The 16,036-nt window shown below is 47.4% G+C and overlaps 1 protein-coding gene across 2 annotated transcripts in view; it reads right to left on the reverse strand.

Moving 5' to 3' along the window:
• Positions 1 to 10,718: 10,718 nt before the first annotated feature.
• The window catches only part of USP31 (ubiquitin specific peptidase 31), a 38,832-nt gene continuing 33,514 nt past the window's right edge, over positions 10,719 to 16,036 (reverse strand). For both annotated transcript variants that reach the window (XM_039349655.1, XM_039349654.1), the window contains one exon: positions 10,719 to 15,850. In XM_039349655.1, the coding sequence (XP_039205589.1) occupies positions 14,355 to 15,850 (1,496 nt within the window). In that variant the 3' untranslated portion in view covers positions 10,719 to 14,354. The remainder of the gene's footprint in view (positions 15,851 to 16,036) is intronic.

The following is a 16,036-nucleotide window of genomic DNA, read 5'->3' on the forward strand; positions in this document are numbered from 1 at the left end:
GACTCCATTTGGGGTCGAACGACCATTTCACGGGGGTCGCCAAACAACGCAGTCCGCCATTTTTTCCCCCTTTTCCTTAGCTGTGCTACTCCCTTTTATTCTATTGGCTTTTGAAAGCCAATAGAATAGACTCTCTTGAATAGAGTCTAATTCTATTGGCTTTCAAAAGCCAATAGGAATTGTCCAGGCTGTCTCTGCCCTGCTGAGCCCACCAAAAGTCCCATTCTGCAAATGGTGCTGCACCAGTTGAGTAGTCCTCGACTTACGACCAGTTGGGGGTCGCAGCATTAAAAAGGTTGAGAACCACTGCTCTATCTCATATTTTTCTAGCTTACCAAGAAGTAGGATGTGGTCTAATTTGTCAGATTCCTCACTAAAGTCCAAGTATACTATGTCCACAGCATTTTACTGGTCCACTAATTTAATCACTTTATTAAAGAAGGCAATAAGTTTTATCTGGCATATGTTTTTAACAAATCGGTGCTGGCTTCTAGTAATTTCTAGGTACTCAAAAATCCACCTCTTGGTTATCTTTTCCAAAATTTTCTCAGATATTGATGTCAAGCTGATTGGCCTCTAGTTTCCTGGATCCATTTTTTCTTTTTTGTTGATTGCTACCACATGAATTCTTTTTCAGTCCTCTGTGCTAGAGGTGTTTTGAAAGTGTATTTTTGGTGGCTTCAAGATTATGTCTGCCAGCTCCTTCAGAACACTGGGATATAAACTTTCTAGTCCAGGTGATTAATACTCGTCCAGGGTGCATGGGTATTCTCTTACTAATTCCTTGCCTATTTTGACTTGTATACCTGTTCTGTCTCCCTTGCTACTGCTTTTGACAGGTTGGGTTTTTTCTTTCTTTTGCATAAAAACAGATGCAAAGAAGGATCTGCTTACTCCTTGCTGCCTGTCATCTTCTTGCCATCTGCTCACATCAACTAACCTATCATTTCCTTGACTTCTTGTTCCTTACATACTGAAATAAGCTTTTTTTGGTTACGTCTGGCATTTGTTGCCAGTCCTACCTCATTCTGGGCCTTAGCTTTCCTGACTCCTTCCTTGACGATTTGGACTATTTGCTGGTGTTCTGTTTTAGCTATGTACCCCTCTTTCAATTTTTTTTATATTTGATCTTTTTGTCAGAGAACTCTTTGTGCAACCATGCTGGTCTTTTGTTTTTCTTTCTTTGTGGTATTGTTTTTGCTTGGATCTTCATTATCTCATTTTTCAGGATTTCCCAAGCATCTTGAACTGTTTTTCCTTTTAGGACTTCCATCCATGGAATCCTCCTAAGTCTCTTTTAGTTTGTTGAAGTTAGCTCTCTTAAAGTCTAGAACTTGTCTGACTTGGTTCAGTTACTTGCAGTTGAGTCATTGCTCCATGTCTGGACGGCTTTTCCCACTAGAACTGCTCTTCTGAGCTTCATTTAGTGACATCTAGATTGTTATGAGTGCAAAGGAAAGTGGGAATCAAGGTTGGTAGAGCAGCACAAAATGTTCTAGTGACTGTTGGAAGATCAATTTTTTTTGGGGGGGGGGGGAATCTGCAATGTTCTGACTCTAACACAATCCAGGGGGAAATTATTCTAATAGGGCAGTGTTTCCCAAACTTGATAATTTTAAGGCATGTGGACTTCAACTCCCAAAATTCCACAGCCAGCATTGAAGTCCTCATGCCTTAAAATTGTCAAGTTTGGGAAACACTGTTTAACTAGTGGGCAAGGACAAAATGACATAGTAGAAAAGAAACTGGCCCCAGAGACCCAACATTGGATGAGAATGGGGACTGGCAAGTGGTGTGAAAGCAATAGTCCATTCGTGTATTTGTGTACACACACACACATACACACACACACACACACACACACACACACACACAGCAAAGGAGTGAAGAGTAGCCCAAAAGCACAATTGAAAGGTACAAGGGCATAAAATTACAGGAAGAAAAAGTATGTAAATACAGATTAATCTCCCAAAGGATCATAAATGGAAGTAAGAAAACAGGACACAGTTTGGAACAGAAACAGATTGAGGTCTATTAATGGGAGGATAAGATGGATGAGAAAAAAATAAAGAGAGCTGTTTTGGCATTGAATGAAAAAACCACAAAGCAGTCTCCTGCAGAGTGAGAGGAAATAAAAATGAAAGCACTGAAATTATTTGGAATAAAACTGGAAGATAGGAATGCAAGGAGTGCTCCCAAAAGATGACAGGGAGCAAAATCTTAGGTGCAGGACAGCTGTGTTAACAGTCTACTTGTGGTGGGCTCACTACGCAAACCCTCCAGACACCAGCAACAGGAGGGGGGAGGAAGGCACTGGAATGCAAGGGGGAGGGTATCAGGGAGGATAAAGGAATGCAAGTTTGCCAGCTTGAAGCCTGAGACAAATCCAGCAACCCCAGGTCATTGGCTGGAGGCAGAGATACCATTCCCAAAACAACATGAATTGATTGGCTAGACAAATGGACAATGGGAGGATCAGGGGGGGAAGGGAAGATTTTCCTATGCTGTTGGTGTACAAAATTTTTAGAATTGGCTTTTCCACTTGTGTACACACATGGAGTTTTCAATAAAGTTATTGTTAGTTGCCAAGTTGTGTCCGACCCATCGCGACCCCATGGACAACGTTCCTCCAGGCCTCCCTGTCCTCTAGCATCTTCTGGAGTCCATTTAAGTTCACACCTACTGCTTCAGTAACTCCATCCAGCCACCTCATTCTCTGTCGTCCCCTTCTTCTATTGCCCTCAATCTTTCCCAGCATTAGGCTCTTCTCCAGTGAGTCCTTCCTTCTCATCAGGTGGCCAAAGTACTTGATTTTCAACTTCTGGATCTGGCCTTCTAAGGCAGGGCTTTTCAAACAGTGGTACGGGTACCACCTGTGGTACATTGGCACCTGGCAAGTGGTACGCGACCATCCTAGAAAAGTGGTAATGGGAGGGGAATGAGAGCGCCGCCGGGCGGGCAGGCAGGTGTCTTGCTTGGCTGTGCCTTGGGGGGCACTTTTTTCAGTACCATTGTAACTTCAAACAATCACTAAGTGAACTGTTGTAAGCCGAGGACTACCTGTACTTTATCACTTTTTTCCTTTTTTTTGGGGGGTCATCAAGTTTTTGACACCTTGCTAGGCGACTGGTGGTACTCGGATGTTGCCATATCCTAAAAGTGGTACAATGGGTGAAAAGGTTGAAAAGCCCTGTTCTAAGGAGCAGTCGGGGTTGATCTCCTCTAGGACTGACCGGTCTGATCGTCTTGCAGTCCAGGGGACTCGCAGGAATCTTCTCCAGCACCAGAGTTCAAAGGCCTCAATTCTATGGCGCTCAGCCTTTCTTATGGTCCAACTTTCACAGCCATACATTGCAACTGGGAAAACCACGGCCTTGACTATACACACTTTTGTTGGCAGGGTGATGTCTCTGCTTTTTAGTAGGCTGTCTAAATTTGCCATAGCTTTCCTCCCCAGGAGCAAGCGCCTTTTAATTTCTTGGCTGCAGTCCCCATCTGTGGTGATCTTGGAACCCAAGAAGATAAAATCTGTCACTCCCTCCATTTCTTCCCCATCTATTTGCCAGGAATTGAGAGGGCCGGATGCCATGATCTTGGTTTTCTTAATGTTGAGTTTCAAGCCAACTTTTGCACTCTCCTTCTTCACTCTCTTTAGTTCCTCTTCACTTTCTGCCATTAGAGTGGTATCATCTACATATCTTAGGTTGTTGATATTTCTCCCGGCAATCTTAATTCCAACTTTTGATTCATCTAGCCTTGCCTTTCTCATGATGTGCTCTGCACATAAGTTAAGTAGGCAGGGTGACAGTATACAGCCTTGCCGGGCTCCTTTCCCAATGTTGAATCAATCACTGGTTCCGTGTCTAGTTCTCACTGTTGCTTCTTGACCCGCATATAGGTTTCTCAAGAGACAAATTACATGGTCTGGTATTCCTATCTCTTTAAGAATTTGCCACAATTTGTTGTGATCCACACAGTCAAAGGCTTTAACATAATCAAAGAAGCAGAAGTAGATGTTTTTCTGGAACTCCCTAGCTTTCTCCATGATCCAGCATTTGTTGGCAATTTGATCTTTAGTTCCTCTGCCTCTCTGAAATCCTGCCTGTACTTCTAGTAGTTCTCGATCCACACACTGCTGGAGTCTAGCTTGTAGGATTTTAAGCATAACTTTACTAGCATGTGAAATGAGTGCAATAGTGCGATAGTTTGAACATTCTTTGGCATTGCCTTTCTTTGGAATTGGAATGTAAACTGACCTTTTCCAATCCTGTATCCACTGTTGGGTTTTCCAAATTTGCTGGCAAATTGAGTGTAGCACTTTTACTGCATCGTCTTTTAAGATTTTGAATAGCTCAGCTGGAATACTGTCACCTCCACTAGCTTTGGTGTTGCTCAGCTTTCCTAAGGCCCATTTCACTTCACATTCTAGGATGTCTGGCTCGAAGTCAATGACCACCCCATCGTGGTTATCAGGGACGCTAAGCTCATTCTTGTATAGTTCTTCTGTGTAATTTTGCCACCTCTTCTTAATCTCTTCTGCCTCTGTTAGATCCCTGCCATTTTGGTCCTTTATCATGCCCATCTTTGCATGAAACGTTCCCTTCATATCTCCAATTTTCTTGAAGAGATCTCTGGTTCTCCCTATTCTATTGTTTTTTTCTATTTCTTTGCACTGTTCATTTAAGAGGGTATTCTTATCTCTTCTAGCTATTCTCTGGAATTCTGCATTCAGTTGGGTGTATCTTTCTCCCTTGCCTTTCGCTTCCCTTCTTTCCTCAGCTATTTGCAAAGCTTCCTCAGACAGCCATTTTGCTTTCTTGCATTTTTTTTTTCCTTTGGGATGGTTTTAGTTGCTACCTCTTGTACAAAGTTGTGAACCTTCATCCATAGTTCTTCAGGCACTCTGTCTATCAGATCTAATTCCTTAAATCTATTTGTCACCTCTACTGTATATTCATCAGGGATATGATTTAGTTCATACCTGAGTAGCCTAGTGTTTTTCCCTACTTTCTTCAATTTAAGCCTAAGTTTTGCAACGAGCTCATGATCTGAGCCACAGTCAGCTCCTGGTCTTGTTTTTACTGACTGTGTAGAACTTCTCCATCTTTGGCTGCAGAACACGTGGTCAGTCTGATTTCTGTGTTGACCATCTGGTGATGTCCATGTGTAGAGCTGTCTCTTGGGTTGTTGGAAAAGAGTGTTTGCTATGACCATCCTATTCTCTTGACAAAATTCTATCAGCCTGTGCCCTGCTTTATTTTGTACTCCAAGGCCAAATTTGCCTGTTATTCCAGTTATCTTTTGGCTTCCTACTTTAGCATTCCAACCCCCCATGATGATAAGGACATCATTTTTTGGTGTTGATTCTATAAGGTGCTGTAGGGCTTCTTAGAACTGGTCAATTTCATCCTCTTCAGCACCAGTAGTTGGGGCATAGTCTTGGACTACTGTGAGATTGAATGGTTTGCTTGGATTCGCATTGAGATAATTCTGTCATTTTGGGGATTGTATCCCAGTATTGCTTTTCCTTCTCTTTTATTGACTATGAAAGCCACTCTATTTCTTCTGATGGATTCTTGCCCACAGTAGTATACTTGATGGTCCTCTGAATTAAATTCACCCATTCCTGTCCATTTTAGTTTGCTGATTCCTAAGATGTCGATGTTCAGTCTTGTCATCTCTTGTTTGACCACGTCCAGTTTGCCTTGATCCATGGATCTTACATTCCAGGTTCCTGTGGAGAAAAGATCTTTACAGCATCGGACTCCACAGCTGAGAGTCCTTTTGGCTTTGGCCCAGTCACTTCACTCTTTCTGGCACTGCTAGTACTAGCCCTTTGCTCTTCCCCAGTAGCATATTGGACACCTTCCAACCTGAGGGGCTCATCTTCCAGCGTCATATCTTTTTGCCTTTTGGTACTGTCCATGGGGTTTTCATGGCAAAGATACTGGAGTGGTTTGCCATTTCCTTCTCCAGTGGATCACATTTTGTCAGAATATGTGGACTTCAATTCCCAGAATTCCCCAGCCAGCCATGGCTGGCAGAGGAATTCTGGGAGTTGAAGTCCACATATCTTAAAGTTACCAAGGTTGGGACATGCTGTCCTATTTGCAAGAAGCTTCACTGTTGCAGCTGCACAGCTGTTCCACTGCAATCAATGCTCAGCTTTCCGCGTGACCTATTTGTTCTTGTCAACCCCATTGCTACGTTCATGAAACGACATCTGTCAGATAGGGACGCAACTCAAAGGCCCACAGGGACCTTCTTGGGATCCTCTCATTCCACCAGCAATTTCTGATCCAATAAGCAGACATAAAAGCATTCCAAGATTGGGAAAATATTGACCTCTGCAAGAAATAACATGCACATTAGCTAATCTGGCACAGCCTAAGGCAAGATTAATAGAATGGTAATCCAATTGCCCATGAATGAGTGATGACCCCATATTTCAATAGCATATCCGTTGTGACTATTTCCATGCAGAAATAATAAGGGAGACCAAACCAGAGGTCTCCTACCCAATCCTGCCCTTGAAGCTGAGAGGCTGGACAAAAGTGAACAATAACTCAGCAAGGCACTTTCCCAGTTGAATTAATTGCCCATGGGGGGTCGTCGTCCTCCTCCTCCTCCTCCTCCTCCTCCTCCTCTTCCTCTTCCTCTTCCTCTTCCTCTTCCTCTTCCTCTTCTTCTTCTTCTTCTTCTTCTTCTTCTTCTTCTTCTTCTTCTTCTTCTTCTTCCGTGTCTAGATCAAACTTTAAACTGCCAGAATGAAGCCGCCTTTTTTACTTTGTCGTTGGCCAAAAATAAGTCATTATCAATATGTTTCTGGTAGTCAACACACAAGCAGATAGGCCAAGCTCTGTCTGGCTCCACATCCGCACAGCGTGTTATCCGCTAAGAGCCTCCACTTGAGCACATTGATTTTACATTTAGGCATTCCAATTCTCAACCTATTCAGGATCTTCCAAGTAGTATAAAGGAAGTCAAATCTTTCAACCATTTCCTTTCAGATTATTCCTTGCTCAACGGTCTCCTTCCTTCATCTTTTAATTCGATTTTGTTCTTGTGTGCCCCAAGAATGTTTGTTCTTGCCACAAAGCTGTTCCTAGATCTGAATTGGCAGGATTGGGACGTATGTCTATTTGGACAATGTTGAGGATCATTCTGTTGCTTAGTTGCTTAGAAGCATCTGCTGCTGCTTCTCTCCTGATCTTAGGTGGGGCAATGCCAGCGAGAGGATATATTTTCTCAGTGGCTGCTGCTATCCCATGCAGTCAGTAACACAGGTTCTAAACGAAAGCAGTCAGTCAGCAGAATTAGCCTGCAATACTGCATTCTAACCACTGTGCCACCACGGCTCTTATCATTTTAGGAAAACTGCTGTTGGCTTCTAAACATTTTAAATGGATTAAGGGCTTAGCTCAGGGGTGTCAAACTGCCCACCCATGGGCCGGATGTGTCATGCCAAAACCGCGCCTACCCCATTGCCGGCAATGGGAAAAAAATTGTGATACGTCACGACACATCACATGACATTGCAAGTTGGATACCCCTGGCTTAGCTGGACTTGATTTAAGATTTTGAAGTTAACTGAAAGAATCCTTTCCAAAGAAAATATCTGTTTATATTTGGAAACAACTGATGACTTTGAAGGTTGGACACTAGAGGGCAGTAGAAGAGAATAAATGCATCAGTTAACATCGAGTGTATCTTAAGAGTGATGTAGGATGAGTGGAAATTATAAAGTTATTACTACACTAAGACAACTTAGGTGTTATTGAAAAGAAGCCCCTCTGAATAAAATTGAAACTGATTTGAATGCGATAGCCTATAAGAAAGAAATGGAAATAATGGATTTACAAATGAAACTGAATGGTTTAGTAATTTAAAAAGGCATACCAGTATTAAACCAGAAGTGTGATGTGGATAATTTCTCTACATTGGATTTACAGGAGGGATTTGTTACATCGGTCAAATTTTTTTTCTAAGGGACAGTGAAAATATTAACAGTGAAATGGGTAACTTTTTTTCTATTGGAATTATAAAAGGAACTTGATAAAAAAACCAAGGATTCTGAGAGAAGAGACAAAGAGTGCATGACAAAGAAGATATTAGAAGTTTCAGGGATCTAAAGATTGCTGGAGAAAAAACTATAGCATCAGTTTATTTGATCAATGTTAAAATAAAAGGATTGCAATTTCTGGAAATGTGTAATGTCTTGTTGATGGGACTGGATACTTTAAAGATTTTATTTGAAGAGGAATTGAGGCAGGGTATATTTAAATAGAAGGGGAGGTATAAATATAAAAGAATTCAAATTGGGTTTAGTAGATATAGTTTAAACTTTATATTATTTTTATAACCCTTAATGGATTTTTGCTGATTAATATGGTGAGCTAAAATTTTAGATTGGTTGAATAGAACAGAGTGGGGACATGGAGGAAAAGTTGCTAGGTTTTAAAATTTAAGAGATAGTGATAAGTCATTAAGGTTTTTCCCTTTTAATAATTTTTGTTTTATGTATTTTATACTGTGTAGATAGTATTAGTTTTATCTGTATAATATTCAATACATTATTAAAAAGGTAAGCACTTTAAAAGGGTACTCCCTCAAGGGGGGAAGAAAGGCATTCCAAGGAGAGATGGACAATAAGGTGTGGAAGCAAACTCAGTCCCAGAAGCAAGAGACCCCCGTAGAAATTCCGAGAGAAAAACTTAGTTGTATTCTGCACAGGCTTCTTGCAATACGAAAGAAAAGAAAATCCTATGTGCTACAGGAGTCTGTTTAAAAAATAAGATGTCAGAATCCAATTATACTTCATCTCCAGATCAATTATAGAAAACCCCATTTCTGCCCTCTCTGGATTCTGTCATACAAGAAAGAGAAGGGGGTGAACAAAGGGGCTTTATGGCCCTCACTTCGGTACAACTTCAAAGGGATTGAATGTGGATAGCACCAAAAGGCCTTATCATAACAAAGGCGGCTATTTACCTTTCATGTAGTTTTCTCTGAAGTCTCCATCCAGCCGGCAGAAAGGAAAAAAGGGGTGGGATTGTGATGCCTGAACCTGTCACTGGAAGAGGGGGGTGATTGGGTGGGACTACTGGGGAACCCCTTAAAACCTCGAATGGGAGAGCTTGGACCCCAAGTCCTGTATAGAACGCCTGCAACCATTTTCTCTTAATAAAGGATTCCTGTTGGAAGAATTATTCCAAGAGTTCTGTCTTCTTAAGATGCAAAGTGGGGTGGGTCCTTACAATAAGTCTGTGTGTGTGTGTGGTTTTACAATCATGGAAATTATCACGGGAAATTAGTGCTTTCACAGGCGTAATATTGGCTCAGAGCTTGCAGACTGGGCCTTCTCTGGAATTCTGGGACCTGCTTACGGAGCCCAGGCTTAAAGAGAGCCGCCAGGAGCACGAGAGACCCCCCCACCAGAGACAGAAGCGCCTCTGTGCCCAGAGCAGGGGGGGGTCTGGGGTGCTCTGCCCAAACCAAGGTACCCACACTCCCTATGCAGAAAGCAGCAGGGTTGAAAGGTGGAAGACAAAACTGGCTGGGTGGGGTCTTTGGGAGATGCTGAGTGGCAGGGAAGGGGGAAAGTGCTGGAAGATGGGGAGGGGGCAGGCCTGCAGAGGGAGGGAGAGGGGGCAACCAATCCTTGCCCAACCCGCTTCTGAAATCCTCACTGAATCTCTCGGATTTTGTTTTGGCTGAAACGAACTCTGGGCTTTGGTTCAAGTGACTCAGCAGAACCTGGAGATTGGACAGCCGTTTGTTAGAAATGGTATAAGGTCTCCTGCTTGAGCAGGGGTTGGACTGGAAGACCTCCAGGGTCCCTTCTGACTCTCTCATTCTGTTAACTTCCACGGTGCGCTGGTTGAAAGTTCTCTGGCCTGAGCCATCTCCCGAGAGCAAAGGAGGAGGATGCAGCAGAGAGCGTTTCTCATCGTTTTACACAGGGTAGAAGAACATTTTAGGAAAGACGCGTCAATCCGTTTCTCCAGGCAGATGGATAAATCTGGGAAACCTGACATTTTGCTCATTATTATCAGCTATCTTACTTGAGAAGAAGAGCTACGGAGGGGGGGGGAGAGGAATCATTACACTTTACCCTGAGGGTCTCAGGGACCTGGACAGCCCAGGAGAAACCAGGTCTGATCCTGGAAGGACTCAAGGCTGACGCGGGAGTCCCAGGACTGCACTGGGTGGGGAGCTGGACTAAACTGGCCCCAGTCTCTCCCAGCCAGATGTTCTGCAGTTTGGCGATTTTGGACTAGGGAGTTGAAAAAATGCATCCAAACGAAACATAATGAGCCGAGGTGGCGCAGCAGTTAGAGTGTAGTCCTGCAGGCCACTTTAGCTGACTGTGTTCAGCAGGTCAGCGGTTCAAATCTCACCGGCTCAAGGTTGACTCAGCCTTCCATCCTTCCGGGGTAGGTAAAATGAGGACCCAGATTGTTGGGGGCAATGTAAATATAGATATACATTGCTTACTGGTGTACACTGCTTAGAGAGTGCTTGCACTTAAAGCGGTATATAAGTCTCATAAATAAATAAACAGTGGTAAATCATTTACATATTATTGCTAAAAACATGATCCATATCTATCTATGCAAGGACTGAATTCTAGCTCCACTTGAGGGAGATTTTTCCATTATCTTTTAACGGCGGGGTGTGCGTGTGAAGTTTGAAGAAAAACACTTTCCCTCATGCAAGGCCTTGTACACTGTAAATTTATTGTACTATTATTACATTTTTCACGGTTAATCATCCAATCTCTTGTATCCAAACTCTTCTTCAGGAAAGGAAATTATTTTCAAAACATAAAAATATAAATTCTGCATATTAAAAGTGCATACAAATAAATAAAAGGCATTGACACACTCTCATGCACTTGCTCTGAAATAAGTTAAAACCCCTTCTGGAAGGAGACACAGCCTCCCCCCCAGTGGATTGTACAGATTTAAAAAAAAGAGGGAAACTCTGATCACATATCAAAGTCAGCAGCGGGGAAGGGGAGGAACGCATGCAGCTCCTCACACACATCTCGGGTTGCCACGGTTGACTCATCGGGTTGAGCATCTAGTTTTAGCCAAAGGTGAGCTGGGGCTGCACGCCGGTGGAATCTCCGGCTGCCCCTTCTGGAGACGGCGGAATCAAAGGCGAGGGGACCGGCTGAGCTCAAAAATGCTTCCAGGACCCTCAGGAATTTCCACGACTTCCACGCGTGGCAAACTCCGCTCTCCTCTTTAAGTCTCTCAAGTTCAGCTCTCGGGCCAGTGAAGAAAAACCCTCGGGTCAACTCACCAAAGATTAAAACTAAATTTTAGTTGCTTGTGTGGTTATGTTGGACCCATCGGCAGATTAATACGGGAATGAGCAAAAAAAGATTTTCCCACAAACGTTAATTTCAGCTGGAATTTCCAAGCACAAATGCCTTCTGGCCCCGAGGGGGTTTCCGGAACGGCTAAGCAGATCAGGCCTGTCCTGGGCAGCGGGGCCCAATGGGCCTGCCTGGGGCCATTCCTAGGCCCCTCCTCTGCAGGCTGTAGCCAAACCGCCAGCTCCCCCTGGCCAGGATGAAGCTCTGCCTTCCTGGGCCACGGGGAGGTGGTTGGCATCCCCAGTGCAGGACCTGCCAGGGGCTGACAATGTTCATGAAGCCACGCAACGAAAGGTGGGTCAGGATGGGTCTGGGGTAAAAGCTGCATAGGTTCTCTTGCTTAGAAAGACAAACATAACTGACAATGAGAGAAGCTGCCTCCTTTCTTTGAAGAATTTCACAGCTAAGTTTTATATCCACAGAAGTCAGCCAAGGGTCACAGAAAGGAAGCTTTGGGAGCCCACAAAGCAGGGAACGAAGGCCGTGGGCTCCTCAGATGCATCCAGCACAGCTTGGACAGAGACCCCATCCAGAATCCTTGCAACACAGCCCAGGATGGCTGAGCTGCAGCCTCCAGACAGCCTCTGCCATGCTGAGGTGACACGGCCCACAGCAAGGGAAGCTGGGAGCTGCAACTTAGAAACACCAGAAGGAAAACGGGGTGCCTATCCTTGCCATAGTGTATTTTATTTTAGCTTGCAAGAGCTGTTTGCATACTTAATATGGGCATGCATAGGGAACAGCTGAGCGATACCATGCAAATTTAACTTCAGTAGTAGGGGGAAAGTAGCTGGCCATGCTCAGCATCCCAGATGTGATTGCCAAGCACAGAACTGTCTGCAGAATTAAGTCACTCCTGGAGCGTGGAGGTTTCCCATCCCAACACTTCTCTGAACTGATCTGAGCCTCAGCTGTGTGTAAGCAATGGCTGCAAAGTTAGTTGCAAAGGCTCTGTGTGGCGTATGGAGGACAAGTAATGTGAAGTGCTCAAGGTACCTCTTCTGAACAGAACAAGGTACAAATTAACACCAACCTAATCAGAAAGAACAGAAGAAAGAAAGAAGAAGAAAGCCTTCTGGGATGAGAATTGAACTCTTCAATGCTGGAAGGATGACCACACAAGGAAGAAATGTGCCCGCTGAGGATGAACGCGGTTCCCATCCTCTTTGAAGGATGCCAGAATTAGTTGCTACCAATCACCACCCCCACCCTACCCAATCCCAAGACCTCAAGAGGCTTTCTAGATAGAATATTCTAGTGCCACACAATCAACACAACACCTTGATTCTTAGGCCAGCTTGTTCAGACAGATGCCCTAGATGACAATGTTGGCAACAGAGGACCTCAAGAACAAATGGGCCTCTATCTCAATCAAAGGAGATCCACAATCAAGAGTAGGTCCCCACCCTAAGAGATTCCAAACAGTGGCCACTGAGAGCTTTAGAAGACTGCTCCAAGCAAGCTGGTGTTACTCCACAAAAAAGAACAGGGGACAGACACTTCCAAGGGTCAAGTAGACTCCTACACCCACAGGCTCTCCTCCTCCTTGCTGCACATCCATGAACTACCGCTACAGCAAATATGCACACGCACGCACACGTTGTGCCTCACATGAACAGAGACCAGCCTACAATTCTTTGCCCCCACCAGGAGCCCTACAGAGTTGGAGAGGTCTTCCTGGAAGTTCCTTTAACATGTGAAGGGAGCTGCCTCTTGCCTTCCTAGGAGGTGCAGAAAGTGAGTGGCTCCTTAACACGCTTGCTTACAGAGATCTAACCCAAGACTGAGGAGGGGGCAGACGAAGCCCAGGGGAACAGCCTCCTTCTAGAGTTGCCAGGGCAAAGATCGAGCCCCTGCAGAGCAGCCAAAGAGGCACTTAGAGAGTCCACCACAGAGGGACGGGCTCACTTCAACTGGAGGAACCTGCAGACGCAGCAAGAAAACCACAGCTCCTGCTACTACTTTGCACGGGGAAGGAGCGCACCTGCCATCCAGAATACAAGAAGATCCAAAACATCCTTCCTTTCCGCATGTCCGTACCCAGCCAGCGGACACGGAGGATGTTCGGGAATAGATAAGCAAGAAAGAACAAGGAAGGCGCAGAAGCCCAAAGCATCCAGGACTGCCATGGAAACAGAATGAAAAACATGGGGCAGAAGACACAATTCTGGTTCCAGAGAGAGCTGGGGCAAGATGGCATCTTGGGCTGAAGAGCCACCCACAGGAGAAGCAGCAAGAAGATGAAGAGCCTGATCCAGTTGGCTCCCCGAAGCAGAAGGCCCCTCCCGCCAGAAGCCCTGCCAGCCACTGTCCCTCCAAGGGGATGGAGTTGGCCCACCCTTCCAGGGACAGCACAGAGCCTGCCTTCCACAGCCCCCTCCTCTTGGGACTGTCCTCATCCTACCCACGGCTCCCCTCCCCTGCTCTGGAGGGCCCAAAGAGCTCCTGGGCAGCAACATATACACCAACAGAAGCCCCTCAGAATGAAAAGAATGTGAAAAGAGGGGAAAGATAGACACTGAGAGAGAGAGGGAGAGAGAGAGAGAGAGAGAGAGAGAGAGAGAGAGAGAGAGAGAGAGAAAGGCACCTTCCTCAGAGTCTTCGGTTCCTCCTAGTTCTGGCTGAGCATATACCTGAGAAATAATGTAAGCGCTAAGATATTGCCCTGGGGGAAGCTTGCGACGTGGGGAGCCAAGGAGGGAGGGTAGCACAGCAGAACCAGGAGTCCGCTTGTGACCCGGGCTCCCTCGCGGGTCTTCTCAGCTCACAGAGCTGCGCCGCCATCTGCCCTGGCCAGCCCCAGGAGAGGACACCTGGCCAGATGGGCACTCCCGGAGGGCTCCCCGGACAGGCCGTGGAGGATCCCTGGGCAGCCCTGCAAGTAGCCATGGGGACCTGGCACGAGGACGAAACCAGGAGGGGCCTCAGCAGCAAGGTCTCCCCTCTGGGGCAGCTGAGCAGCAGCAGATCACGGTGACAGGGAAGGTGCGCGGGTGGAGGAGGGCACTGCCGGGGGGAGCCTGGGCACAGCCTTGTTGATGGCTGGCCTGCCCCCTCCAGGGGACTTAGGGCTGCCCTCCGGCTGGGAAGACTGTAATTTGCAAGTGGTCAGCAGGGAGCGTTTGCCGGGCAGCAGGGGGTCTTTGGCAGCCACGTTGGCATTAGGGAGTGTTGCCTTCTCCAGAGGCTTCTCCTCCGAGAGGGTCTTCCCCGCAGCCTTGCAGGAGCCGCCCCCCGTCTTTTTGGCCAGCAGGGTGGTCTTGCCCAGGTCAGCTGACCGGCGGGTCTCCTTCTGGCGGAGGGCAGACTTGAAGAAGGACAAGCCTTTCTCCTCCGACTTGCTGTCCCTCTTCAGGCTGGACCGGGACCCGGTGCTGGGCGAGCGCAGGCTGGCCAGGGAGGTGCTGCGCACGTGCTTGCCCTCGGGGGCCCTGCCCTCCCCGCGCGCCTGGCCCAGCCGGGGAGAGTTTGTGCGTGGGCTGGCGGCCCCGCCCGTCTTCTCCAAGCCCATGCTCAGCTTGGAGCCCTCCCTGCTGAGGCCGCGCTCTGAAGTCCTGCTCTTGCCCGAGGGGGGGTGTCCCCGCACAGAGCCCCCAGAGCTCCTTCTGGCCGCTGCGGAGGAAGACGGCAAGGAAACTGGCCGGTGCTTCTGCTGGGTGGAGGTGGCAGAGGCGGCCTCGGGGCCCTTCATGCCAGCGTCTTTCTTGCCCGGCCTGGCCGCAGGAGAACCAGGGCGCCCACTGGCCCTGCACGAGTCCAGCTTGCTCCGGGAACGGGGCGCCTTTGGCAAGGCCTTGGAGGGAGGGGGGGAAGCGACCGACCGGTGAGATGTCAGGGAATCCTGGCTGGACAAGACTGCCCGCCCTGACTTCAAGCCGCTGCCCTGCCCATGGCCGTCTTGGGAGGGAGGGGCCTGGAGAGGGCTGCCACCGTCCGGCTTGGCCAGCCAGCCAAAGTTCTGACTGTCCTTGACCGGAGAGCTTTCCACAGAGTCGCTCTGGTCAACGAAGGCGATCTGGTTGTTGTTGTCAAAGGGACCCAGAGGGGATCTGTTCCTGTTCGTCTGCAGGCCTGTCTTGCCGGGGGCTTTCCACGCTGGAGCATCGTCTCTGAAGATCCCTTCCATGACTGCCAGGGGGGCCCTGCCGAGCGTCCGAGAGTCCTGCTGGCTGTGGTGGCTGCCTCCTGCTTCCCTGGGCTCCAGGGGGCTGCCGGAGAGACTCCGCCGGCTGCCAAAGCAGGAGGTGGCCACACGGTCATCGGCCGACTCTCCGATTCTCTCCAGGGTGGCGGAGGATCCATGGACAGGAGAAGCCGAGTTGGAGCGCATCTGCAGCTTGGCGGAGAGGGACCACGACGGGCGGACCCCATTTTCGTTGGTGGCCAAAGGGCTGGTCACCGAGGATCTGGAAGACAGGTTCTGGCGCTGGACGCTCCTCACAAAGGGCCGAGTCGAAAACCCTCCTGCAAGGCACAAAGGCAGAAGTCACCCCGTCGCTTTGGCCTTCCCCACGCAGGGAGCCCGGCGCCCTCCTCGTCCTCCTGGACCGAGGCCGGCACAGTTCCCTGTCAGGGGCTGAGCAGCAGGGGCGAAAGGCTCGCCCCCAGTGCTGGGAAGGAAGCCAGTCCCCAAGAGCCCTCCCCTCGTGT

The sequence above is a fragment of the Crotalus tigris genome, unplaced genomic scaffold (genome assembly GCF_016545835.1).
Source record: "Crotalus tigris isolate CLP2741 ecotype Arizona unplaced genomic scaffold, ASM1654583v1 scf7180000018301.7375997, whole genome shotgun sequence".
In the NCBI taxonomy this organism is placed as follows: domain Eukaryota; kingdom Metazoa; phylum Chordata; class Lepidosauria; order Squamata; family Viperidae; genus Crotalus; species Crotalus tigris.